This window comes from Hipposideros armiger, unplaced genomic scaffold (genome assembly GCF_001890085.2).
Source record: "Hipposideros armiger isolate ML-2016 unplaced genomic scaffold, ASM189008v1 scaffold_58, whole genome shotgun sequence".
Classification (NCBI taxonomy): Eukaryota; Metazoa; Chordata; class Mammalia; order Chiroptera; family Hipposideridae; genus Hipposideros; species Hipposideros armiger.
Genome location: NW_017731408.1, coordinates 4,523,024 through 4,534,312, shown reverse-complemented (window position 1 = coordinate 4,534,312; position 11,289 = coordinate 4,523,024). Strand labels below are relative to the sequence as shown.

The window sequence follows — 11,289 nt, the reverse complement described above, 5'->3', positions numbered from 1 at the left end:
ATTTTCATGACCCTTATAAGGGTACTAATCCCAGGACCTCAAAAATCCTAATCACTTCCTAAAAGACCCAATACCCTAATACCACCATACTGGGTGGTAAAATTCTAACATGCATTCTGGGGGAGACACAAACATTCAGTCCATCACAGGTACCAAGATGAGAAAGAAGGCAGTACAGCTGGATGCAGAGTGCAGGTATGAGATGAAGTCAGGAAGGTGGGCAGGGCCATATTAGGTAGAGCCTTGAACTATTGGAAGGAGCCTGAATTATAATCCAAGTGTAACACATTGGGAGGTTTTGAGCAAAGGGTGACATGATCTGAGGAAGCTTTAAAAACATCAATCTGGATATGGTTGAGAATTATAAAGGGGCAAGAGTGGTTGGAGGAGAACTAATTGGGGTGAGCTTGCAGAGGTTAAGGTGAAAGAAGACTCTAAAGATTACATAACATAATTGTAAGGAGACTTCATTGGTGAAAGGAAGCTGAATTTATTTTAATGTCTCCACTTACATGCAACATATCTGCTATAAAATAAATTGTTGTATTATTTTGTGAGAGGTAGACATGATGGTGTGGGTGTGTATAATTCCACTGTATATTAAAAAGGCATCTTACTGTTGCTGTAAGGGACCACGATGTAGGGCTTCTTGTCCTCTAAAGGAGACGTACAGTATCTAGAAAATTAATTTTTCCCTGCAGCCTAAATGCAAAATTGCAGAAACCATATGCTAAATATGGCCAGCCATTTTTAAGAGGGCAGAGTCCTTCCTCCGGCATTCTCTATTAGAGACCATTTATCAATTTCTACCAACTATTATGGATAATTGAAGGGAAATCTGCGACTACGGCAATTTATTAGCATTTTTCTTGGGCTCATACACAAACTTTGAAAGTGGTATCCGTAGTGGCTCCGCCTGCGAACTCAGAGGCCATGGTGGAGAGCAGGAAGGAGGTCATGTCTCAGCCACCCGTCTTTCTGCCCATAAATCAGCACCTTAAAACATCCTGGAAGTGTCGTGCGTGATGGCGCTGAATGTATAAAAAGAGTTCGCAAGCCGAATCTATTGTCGTTATTCCTGCTGGCAGAGGGGAATGACAAGATGCTCACGTGTCGCAGAGTAGTAACACAGCATAATAAAGCACGGTTTGCACCATGTGTGTCACAGATTTCTCGGGGTTTCTCGAAGGTTTTTCCAAGTTCCGCCTTCTCCCCTTTGCAGTTATCTTGGCCCCAGCTGTGCATCGGCTTTTGACTCCATCTGTCCTTCCGCCGGGGACGAGTCTCTCTCGCCAAATGAAGAACACAAGTTTGGCTCCCCAATGTGATTATAGCCCCCACCCTCTCTGCTCAGCCTGAGCCAAGCGTTTGGCCTGCTGAAGGGACGGTCAAGGGGATGGAGAAAGAGGGCGTGCGGAGGCTCCTCTCCACACCTCCCCCCACCATCGCCACTTTGCACGGAAAGCCTGGGCAGACGCCCCGCCTTCGCACCCCCCACCCACCTCATAGCCCAAATCTCTGGGTCCTTTCTCTTTACCCCCCTCTCCTCTGGCTCTGCCCAGCCACGATCGCGCCCTGCTGCAGAGCGGCGACTCGCTGGTTGGAACTTGCCTTCGCGTGCGCCGCGTCACGCGGCTGGGAGGAGACCGGAGGGGAGGCTGCGGGGGCTGGGTGGCTGCTTGAGTCGCGCTGTCCTGCGAGCCCAGAGACACGGCGGGGGCGATTGCCCCCCGGCAGCGGACAACACCGCAGCCAGAGCCGCAGCTCCCTCCCTCCTCCCTCCCTTCCTCCCTCCCTCCCTGGTTCGGGCCTGGCGCCCTCACTCTCAGCCTCCCCGCCCTTACTCCACCCCCTTCCCCGGCCAGACCCCCATCCTCTCCTGGTGTGTGCGCGCTTTGAATAATTTCATCCTTTTTGGCAAAAGAAATAATGCACCTGACTTTACCAGGGGGGAACTACCAGCCGAGCAGAACAAGGAACAGATGTAAAAGGAATAAAAGGAGAGAGAAAAAGAGATGAGATTCGTTTAAAGAAATCCAGGGGCTGAAGAGGTGGACGCGGCGTCAGAGGCAGCCAGAGTGTCCCCGTCTGCGTGAGCTGCAGGCGGAGGACCTTTTCACCAGTTGCAGATGTAATCTCGGGAACCTCTGGGTCTGTGGGTTTGTTTGCCAAACAAAGTCTTTTCTTCTTTGGCTCAGACACTGAAGAGGCTCCTGGATTTCTCTGCCATCCAGCCCCATACTGGCAGTTAGTTACCCGGGAGCCTTCCCAAGGAGCTGAGGGAGCAATGAACCCTTCTGCGCAGAGGATGTGCAAAGGGCGTCAGCAGCGAGGGGCTCCCTCCCGGCAGCGACTCCTGCTAACCGGGAGGAGAGGGTCGACCCACGGGCGGCAGGGCGGCGGCGGCATCAGGGAGCGGCGTTTCCTGCTCGTGCTCTTCATGCACGCGTGGCTGTGGGCAGCCTCGGGCTCATCTGCCCAGGTGTTCAACCTCAGCCTTTCCGTGGACGAGGGACTTCCTCCGGACACTCTAGTCGGCGACATCCGCGCCGGGCTGCCGGCCGCACAGCAACAGGAGGAGGGAGGCTTCTTTCTGTCGGAGGATTCAGATGACTCCCCGCTGCTGGACGACTTCCACGTGCATCCGGACACTGGCATCATCCGCACCGCGCGGCGCCTGGACCGCGAGTTGCGGGACCACTACAGCTTCGTGGCCGCCACGCTGCTGGGCGCCGTGGTGCAGGTGGAGATCCACGTCAACGACGTCAACGACCACTCGCCCAGCTTTCCCCGCGATTCCCTGCAACTCGACGTCTCCGAGCTCAGCCCTCCAGGTACCGTCTTTCGCCTGCCCGGTGCCCACGACCCCGACGCCGGGCTCTTCAGCACACAGGGCTACACCCTGGTGCAACAGTCCGACCTTCCCGAGGGCCCCACAGGACCTTTCTTTCAGTTGCGCTACGGGACCCCGGGGTCACCCCTGTCGCTGCTGTCCTCGTCTCCCCTGGAGCCCCTAGACCTGGTGCTGCTGCGGCGATTGGATCGAGAGGAGGCGGCGGCACACGAGCTGCTGATCGAGGCATGGGACGGCGGCCTCCCGAGGCGCACAGGCCACCTGCGTGTGGAGCTGCGCGTGCTAGATGAGAACGACAACCCGCCGGTCTTTGAGCAGGGCGAGTACCGCGCGGCCGTACGCGAGGATGCCAGTCCAGGCGCCGAGGTCTGTCGCGTGCGCGCCACCGACCGTGACCTAGGGCCCAACGGTCACGTGCGCTACAGCATCCGCACCCGGCAGACGCTGGGAGCGGAGAGCGGTGGCGGGCCCCTGGGCGACGCGGCCTACTTCACCGTGGAGGAGCTCAGCGGAGTGGTGCGCGTGCAGAGGCCACTGGACCGCGAGGTGCAGGCCTGGCACCAGCTGGTAGTTGAGGCCCGCGATGGCGGTGCCGAGCCCGAGGTGGCCACAGTGCGCGTGTCCATCGCCGTGCTGGACGTGAATGACAACAGACCCGCCATTCACCTGCTCTTCCTTACCGAAGGGGGTGCCGCGCGTGTCTCGGAGGGCGCCCGACCCGGCGACTACGTGGCTCGAGTCTCGGTGTCCGACGCTGACGGTGACCTGGAGAAAGAAGAGGAGGCAGCCCGGGAACTTGGTGTGGGTCTCGGAGGCGGGACCATCTCGCTGTCCTTGGAGGGCGCGGAGGGAGCCTTTGCGCTGATCCCAGGCGGTTCCCCGGGAGTATTTTTCCTTTGCGTGGAGGGGCCCCTGGATAGGGAGAGCCGCGACCTGTACGATTTGCGACTGGTGGCGGTGGATGCGGGGTCCCCACCGCTGAGCACCGAGGAGACACTGCTCCTCCGGATCGCCGACCTCAACGACCAGCAGCCTCTCTTCAGTCAGGAGCATTACCAGGCCTCAGTGTCCGAGGCCGCGACCCCTGGCACCGCGGTGTTGTGGGTCAGCGCCTCCGATGCGGACGAGGCTGGCACCGGCCACGCCCGGCTGCGCTACAAGCTGCTCCACTTCCCTGGACGCTGCAGCCCAGAGGCTCTGCGGCCCACGGCGGAGTGCGGACCTTCCTTCGCTATCGATCCTGAAAGCGGCCTGATCAGCACCACCAGGAGCCTGGACCGAGAGGTCCAGGAGGCGGTGGAGCTGAGAGTGATGGCCCAAGACCTCGGAGAGCCCCCGCTGTCCGCGACCTGCCTGGTGAGCATCACGGTGGACGACGTGAATGACAACGAACCCATCTTTCAGAGACAGGTGTACAACACCACCCTTGTAGAGCATGCCCCCTCCGGATACTGCTTTCTGCAGGTGAGTGCTTCAGGCCCGTGTCAAAGGAAGGCCTGGAGCTGTCGTGCGTCTGTCCAGGGAAAGGGAATTGTGATATGGTGGCGAGACCCCAGTTCTAGAGCAGGGAACATTATGCCTCCTCTACAGTGCGATGAATGGGAGCCCTCTGGTCACCTAACCTTTCTGCGGGGGGTGGGGGGGGTGTCGGGGGGGGGCTTGGACGGAATGATCTCCAGGGTCCTTTTTACATCACATGATGTAGAATACCTTGGTTTGCGAACATAATTTGTTACGGAAACAAACTACTCGTATTTCAAGACATCGCTCGTTTACCACGATCAAATGTATTAGAAATGTTTGCTGTCTTGTGGAACACTCGCAAACCAAGTCACTCGCAATCCAAGGTTTTACTATTTGTATCTTGATTTTTTGCTTATGGAAATCTGGTTTCCTTCATGCTGAATATGTGCACCCAAATTGCTTTGGGAGGAACCACCCATTCTCAGTCAAACAGTAGGAGAATGGCAGTGTCTTATATTTTTGAGCATCATTACGTGGCACCCTAGGAGAATCAGGTGGCCTTCGCAAGTTAGGTTTTCAAACAGGTGTATGCCTTTAAACACTGCAACTGTTTTTGAATAAACGTTGAGTAACCAGAGGCTCCCTACATACTGTCCTATCTTCTTTTGAAGCTTACAAAGGCTAGTTGAGGACATCAAGTCATTTTTATCAGTTATGGGCCATGCTCTTCTGATGATGCCTTCAGGACTCTGAGGAGTAATGGGGTTCAGTCATCTTTTATAAGTGGGGTCTCTCTACCCTGCTTTTTGGGCGTGTTGCTTTTTAAAGTTCTGATCTCTACTCTCCGGATGTTGTGATTTGCACCCTCTAGCACCACTCCTTATTGATTTCAAGTTCCTATTTCTTGTCTGATGTGAAATAACAAACCAGATTTCCAAGACTGATTGGTTTACTCAGGAAAACTTGAACAAATAAATAGAGCCCGAGAGGCTAGCTAGTGAGTGAAGCTCTAAAGCTTTATTTTGCTCTCAGTCTGGGTTGTTTTAAGACCTCTATGGCTTATTTCTTGGTTCTCAGGGGGAGGCTTTAGCCTTTATAAGTTATGTCTCAAATCATAACCCTTAGATAAGTGAGATGCTACTATATTGTAAATAAGAGCTTCATGACTGCTTCTTTTTTTTTTAATCCTTTGGACCTTTGGACAATAATAATCTCTATCCTTTTCTTTAGCATGATTTGCAAATCTTTGGGTTGCTAGATTTTTTTTAAAAGGCTTGAAAATCAATGAGTGCATGCCTCTGAAACGGACAAATTCGCAAATGTCAGTGAGTAACATAATGGAAGATTATTTAATTCTCAGGTGGAGTCTAATATGATGCAGGTTGGCTTGTACTCCTCCATCCATGGTAGGGCCAGGCCCGGGAGTGACTTACAGCAGGTCCACCAATGTCCTATTGGTGAGTGCTCAGCCATGTGGCCTCAGGTGTCCCGCAAAGGAAGCTGAGAAATGGAGAGGAGCACGTGGATGCCAGTGTGTGCTGATAGCTTCTGCCATAGATGTCTAAAGATAAAGTCATAATAGGTGAGAGGTTGGACTAGGTCTCTCCCATCTGGAAGACCTTAAACCTGTTGATATGAAACAGTGCTCCTTGGCTCCACTTAAAGGAAAATAAGCAGCATGGATTAATTGTGATTCCTTTGATTAGAACCTATCTTTAGATCCTTTCTAAAACTGTGAGGTGATTCGGCCATGAGGTGTGAGTTTATCCCATTATTATGACTCTGTATGTGGCGGATCCAATATGGTGAGCTGAACTTTGGCTCAAGTGCAGGACTGCATCTCCAATTGCAAAGAACCTTCCCGGTGGCCAAGTGTTGCTGTAGATGGTATTAAATCGTGACGATTAGATTTCTGGAAATTCCAGCAATCTAGCTGATTGAAGAAACCCTCTTTTTCACTGGGCTCTCTATTAACCTCTTCACAACAGCTATGTGAACCTCCTGTGTTCCATAAACCCGCTAGCTGACTCTGTCCCCAACTTCCAGGTAAGCCTCACTGGAGTATCTTCCATATGCTTTTGTTTTTTTCCTTTTTTAAAAACAATTTAAGTATAGTTGGTATACAATATTATATTAATTATATCAGTTTCAGGTGTACAACACATTGATTTGACGTTTTTATACCTTACAATGTAATCACCCCACTAATTTTAGTAATCATCTGTCACCATGCAAACTTATCACAATATTATTGACTATGTGCCCCTTCCCCCTTTTTACCCATCCTCCTATTCCCCTTTCTTCTGGCAATGATCACTTTGGTCTCTGTTTCTATTAATCTGTTTTTGTTTTGTTAGATTTTACACATAAGTAAAACTGTACAGTGTTTGTCTTTCTCTGTCTGACTTATTTCACTTAGCGTAATACCCTCTAAGTCCATCCATGTTGTCACAGATGGCAAGATTTCATTCTTTTTTATTGCTGCATAATATTCCAGTGTGTGTGTGTGTGTGTGTGTGTGTGTGTGTGTGTGTGTATCACATCTTTATTCATTCGTCTATTGATGGACACCTAGGTTGCTTTCATATATTGTCTATTGTAAATAATACTGCAATGAACATAGACTTTCTATCTTTGTACTCTCTCAATCTTTTGTTTATACCACTTTGTAATAACAAACTTCTTCAGGTAGCCTTTGGATTTCATGACCTTGCCTTTCTTCCAGGGCTCTGTTTCTTTACATTAAGTCTTATTACTGTACATTCTTTCTGTTGCTCCCTGCCGGTTTTCTGTCTATAGACCGCATACCTGCTCAGTTCTCCCTTGTCAGAATCAGACAAAAAAAAAAAAAGGGAAACGACATCCAAAGAAGATGATTTCCTAGTTTCCATGTAAGGGAATACCAGGTCACTAATAAAACACACCCTTGAACCTTCAGGGTGTCTTGGCTGATTCTCCACATCACTAATCCGCTCGTATTACTGCTCCTACTGTCACCACAGTGCTGCCCATCTTCCCGACCTCCAGGGCTGGCTGAACCCTTTTATATTCCATAACCAGACTGGAACTCTCCAAAGACTTTAAATATAGGACAAAGGGATTTACTACACAGTACAAGAACCAGTAACAGCCTCAGATAGGTGATCCAAAGGGTTTCACAGCCTTGCAGGTGCTGGCTTAGATTTCTTAATTCCTTGTTCCCTGAGCCCCTTCTTAACAACCCACAGGAGTTCCTCTCAGTATCTCTTGATGCCTTCATGGTCAAGGCAAAACTCTGCAGACACTCAGGAGTCCCTCCCCCCCACACAGGCCAAGTTCTAATGTCTAGCCTGAGAGACCCTCATTTTCCTCAGATTACTGTCAGAAACACTAATTAACTTCAACCTCTAGGTAAGACCTTCCTTCTCTACCCACACTAAGTCCAGTGATGTGAACTGTGCTGATAGGCTACATCTTATAACCAGACCTGAAAACAATATAACGCCAACATTCCTGCCTGAATCATACACATGCCATAACAAGGTTATTCTCTCACATCCCTCAAATATCAGCACTGTATTCATTCACCAATTCCTTTATTTAAGCGAACAACAACATTCATTGAATAAACAACATGCAATAGACAAATGTTTATTGAGTACCTATTATGTGCCAGGAACTGGTCTTGGTGCTGGAGACACAGCGGTGAGTCCAATGGGTAAGGTCCCTGTGCTAACAGTGTCATCTTAGTTCTGTCTCCTGCCCTCCACTGTCAGTCCTCATGAATGAATGCCACGTGCCCTGCCTCCGTGTGCCAATTACTCCTTAGCGCCCTGTTCTGACCTTCCCTCACCCCTGTACTAAATCCTGCCTCTCACAAGGCAGCTATGTCCTTCTATTTCAAATCCAGGGGTTTTCTTAGTCATTACCTCCCTCATCCTCTAAAGCATTTTGGACTGTGGCCCACTTCCTCTTTCTCAAATGCATTTTCTTCACTGCCTTTTGTCACACTGCATTCTCTTTTGGGCTCTGTCATACCAGCACTTCCCTTTCCACTTGTGCCACCCCACGCAGTGTGCTAGAGGCATTTCCAAGGGTTCTGTCATCCTCCCACGTTCCTCCTTTCTGCACTGTCTTCTTACATATTCCAAGAACTTCAACTTTTTAATTTTTTACATCTCCAGGTCAACCTGCCCTATAAATTCCAGATTAACATTTCTCTGCTTGGTGTGTATCTCTGCCTTGATGCTTTTTTTGGCACCTCCAATCTAACATTTCCCGAATTGAACTCATGTCCCTTCAACTACTTTTTTCTTTTCTTTTCATACGTCACCCATCAGCTCCTTTCAGAAAGTTTCCTATCTTTGTGAATGTGTCCTTTCTATAGATGTGTTTATGCACCTGGTGTATGTCTGTGTGATATATTTGCTGTTTGTTGGCACAGTTGTATTTGCATTGTTGAGAATTACAGGGCAAAAAGCAACATGGTGTCTCTCGTCAGTCAGCTGGATAAAAAGCAGGCCTTGAGATCGCAAACTGGAACTGTGGGAGAGAACACCTGACTGCTTGTTTGTTCTCTCTCATGGCCTGACTTTGAGGAGCCTTCTAGGAGGGGTGGCTGGGCAGTGGGCCTTAATAGTACCTACCATCTGGGAAGACATGAGAGATGGGAAGGCCTGCTTCCCACTGTGCTCTGTGGGCTGAAAAGTACTAAACTATATCCTAATTCTGATTCATTATATCTTTGTGGGTTATTTCTTTTTTATTAATCCCTTAGCCTTTAGTAAAGGCTTTCTAAATGTGTCAACTCTGTCTCAAATGTGCTGTGGTGGTAAAAATGGAGAACCCAAAGTGGCTCTTAGGGGGCGGTATGATTTAAAGGAAGGGTTGCACATTAGCTTTTGCCCAAGTGGCCAGGGCTAGCAGCCCCTCTCCTGAAGTCTGTGTGGTGATGATGGCAAAGGATGCTGAGGTTAGGAGCTTCTGAGGAGCCGTGAGAAGGCCCATTCTCTCAAGAGGCTCTGCTACTGCCAACTTTGGAAGTACGACAATTAATTAAGGAAGAAGATGTTTCCTCCAATCTTAGCGTCACCTTTGATTCCTCCTCACATTTGACCACAGTCGTGGCCAAGGCCTGCAGTATTTCTTACGTCTGCCACTTCCTTTATACCCACGGTCATCACCCTAGTTCTTCCACCATCACTTCTCGTCTTCTATTGGCTATTCTTCAAACTGGACAGATTGTAAGTATGTCACAAATGCCACCTCCCTCCACTAAATGTTTTCTTGTTCCAACTGGCTCTTTTCTTAATGTTCCTTATGGTGCTACTTGTATTAGTAAAACAGAGGATTGTGAGTATCTTGTGGGCTTGGCATGTAATGATATTTGAGTCCCTTATAATTAATAATGTCTGCAATCTCATGTACTAGAAGATCAATAACTTATTGAATTATATTGAAGAGCTACACAGCAAAACCAAAATCTGCCAATAAGAGTTACGTCTAGTCAAGATTTTTTACTTTTTCATTTATCACATCATGTATCATACATCATGTATAATTCACATATACTAATTTTCTTATAAAGTTTATTTACTTAATGTGTTCTAGCATTGGTCCTTTGGAAGTTTACCGCCTGAATTGCATTGCTTAGCTTGTATTTTTTTGTCTCCCTCACCTTACTACCAACATGCTCTTCTTGTTTTCCTTACATACATACTCTCAGACTTCCATAGCATGCACCCGCTTAGACAGTCATAGAATTGTATTACCTGCATGTGATTGTCTTATTCTGATGCCTTTAAATGGGCCGAACTTATCTGTGCACATGCACCGGGAGCATGTAAGATTTCCACAGCAGTCGTTTGTACCTGCCTCCAGGATATGTCTACATCACCTGCTGTCATCTTACCGAATCATCCGCCTCTTCCTGGCTTTATACCTTTGTTCCAGCATGTTTTGTATATGCCTGTGTCTCTGCTTTGATGAGCTGTTTTAGACACTTGGGATCCACTGTAGAATTCTACTTCAGACTTCATGTTGATATCCATCTTCTCCCTTTCCCTGCATACAACTGCTACCTGAGACCAGTCAGCTGGCTTCCCTTCCTTTCTCCTTTTCCCACTTGGGAAAGGTGATGAGATAATATAGTATTTGGATTGCAATAAGGAGAGTATAGCCCAGAATCTGTGAGATATCTCCCAGTTACAGACAATATATAGCTTGCCAGTAATTTGTCTAGTTTTGGGTTCTATAACTAAAGGTGACTGATACTGTATTATAGAGCGTTCATAGCTTTGAAGATTAAAATTAGAATGTATACAGTGATAAAAATATAGACAGATTATGGGCTAGAGTGCCTGGGTTTGAATCTCAGCTCCACTGCTTATTAGATGTGCGATCTTGGGTACTGTGCCTCAGTTTCCTCATGTGAAAACTATGGGTAATAGTAGTGTCAGCTTGATAAAGTTTTTGTGTGGACATGCATGCTTAGCACAATGCTTGACTCGTAGTCCATAATTTCTCAATGCATGTTATATGTTATTAAATGTTAGTGAATAAGACTTCTAGACATGATGAGGAAAACTATTTTGCATAAGGACTAATTGAAAATGACATTTCAAATAAATATTCCCTTGCCCTCAAAGATGGAAAAAGGAGCTGAAAAAAATTTAAATTGCATATTAGGTTTGTAGTTAGATATATATGTTTCTGACAATGAAAGCAGAAATCTGTTTTACTTACTTTGGAGGCTTGTAACACCTCCTTACTGACTGACAGACTTCCACCAATTTAAGTAAGGCTCAGATGACCTCTCAAGAGAGAGCCTCGCTCCCCCCAACTCCCAAAAAGCACTGTGAAGATCTTAGACTAAGTGATGTGATACAAGTTGTGGGGAAGGCATGGCTGGTCATGAGTCCTCAGGGGTGTACTTCAGGATGCTAACCACCACATTTAGACCCAATGCCAGCACCTGACCCCTCTCGGGTGTG

The 11,289-nt window shown here is 48.1% G+C and overlaps 1 protein-coding gene across 1 annotated transcript in view; it reads left to right on the top strand.

Moving 5' to 3' along the window:
- Positions 1-1,885: 1,885 nt before the first annotated feature.
- DCHS2 (dachsous cadherin-related 2) overlaps positions 1,886-11,289 on the top strand; it is a 208,112-nt gene continuing 198,708 nt past the window's right edge. The window contains exon 1 of the mRNA XM_019641158.1: positions 1,886-4,318. Within this exon, the coding sequence (XP_019496703.1) occupies positions 2,288-4,318 (2,031 nt within the window). The 5' untranslated portion in view covers positions 1,886-2,287. The remainder of the gene's footprint in view (positions 4,319-11,289) is intronic.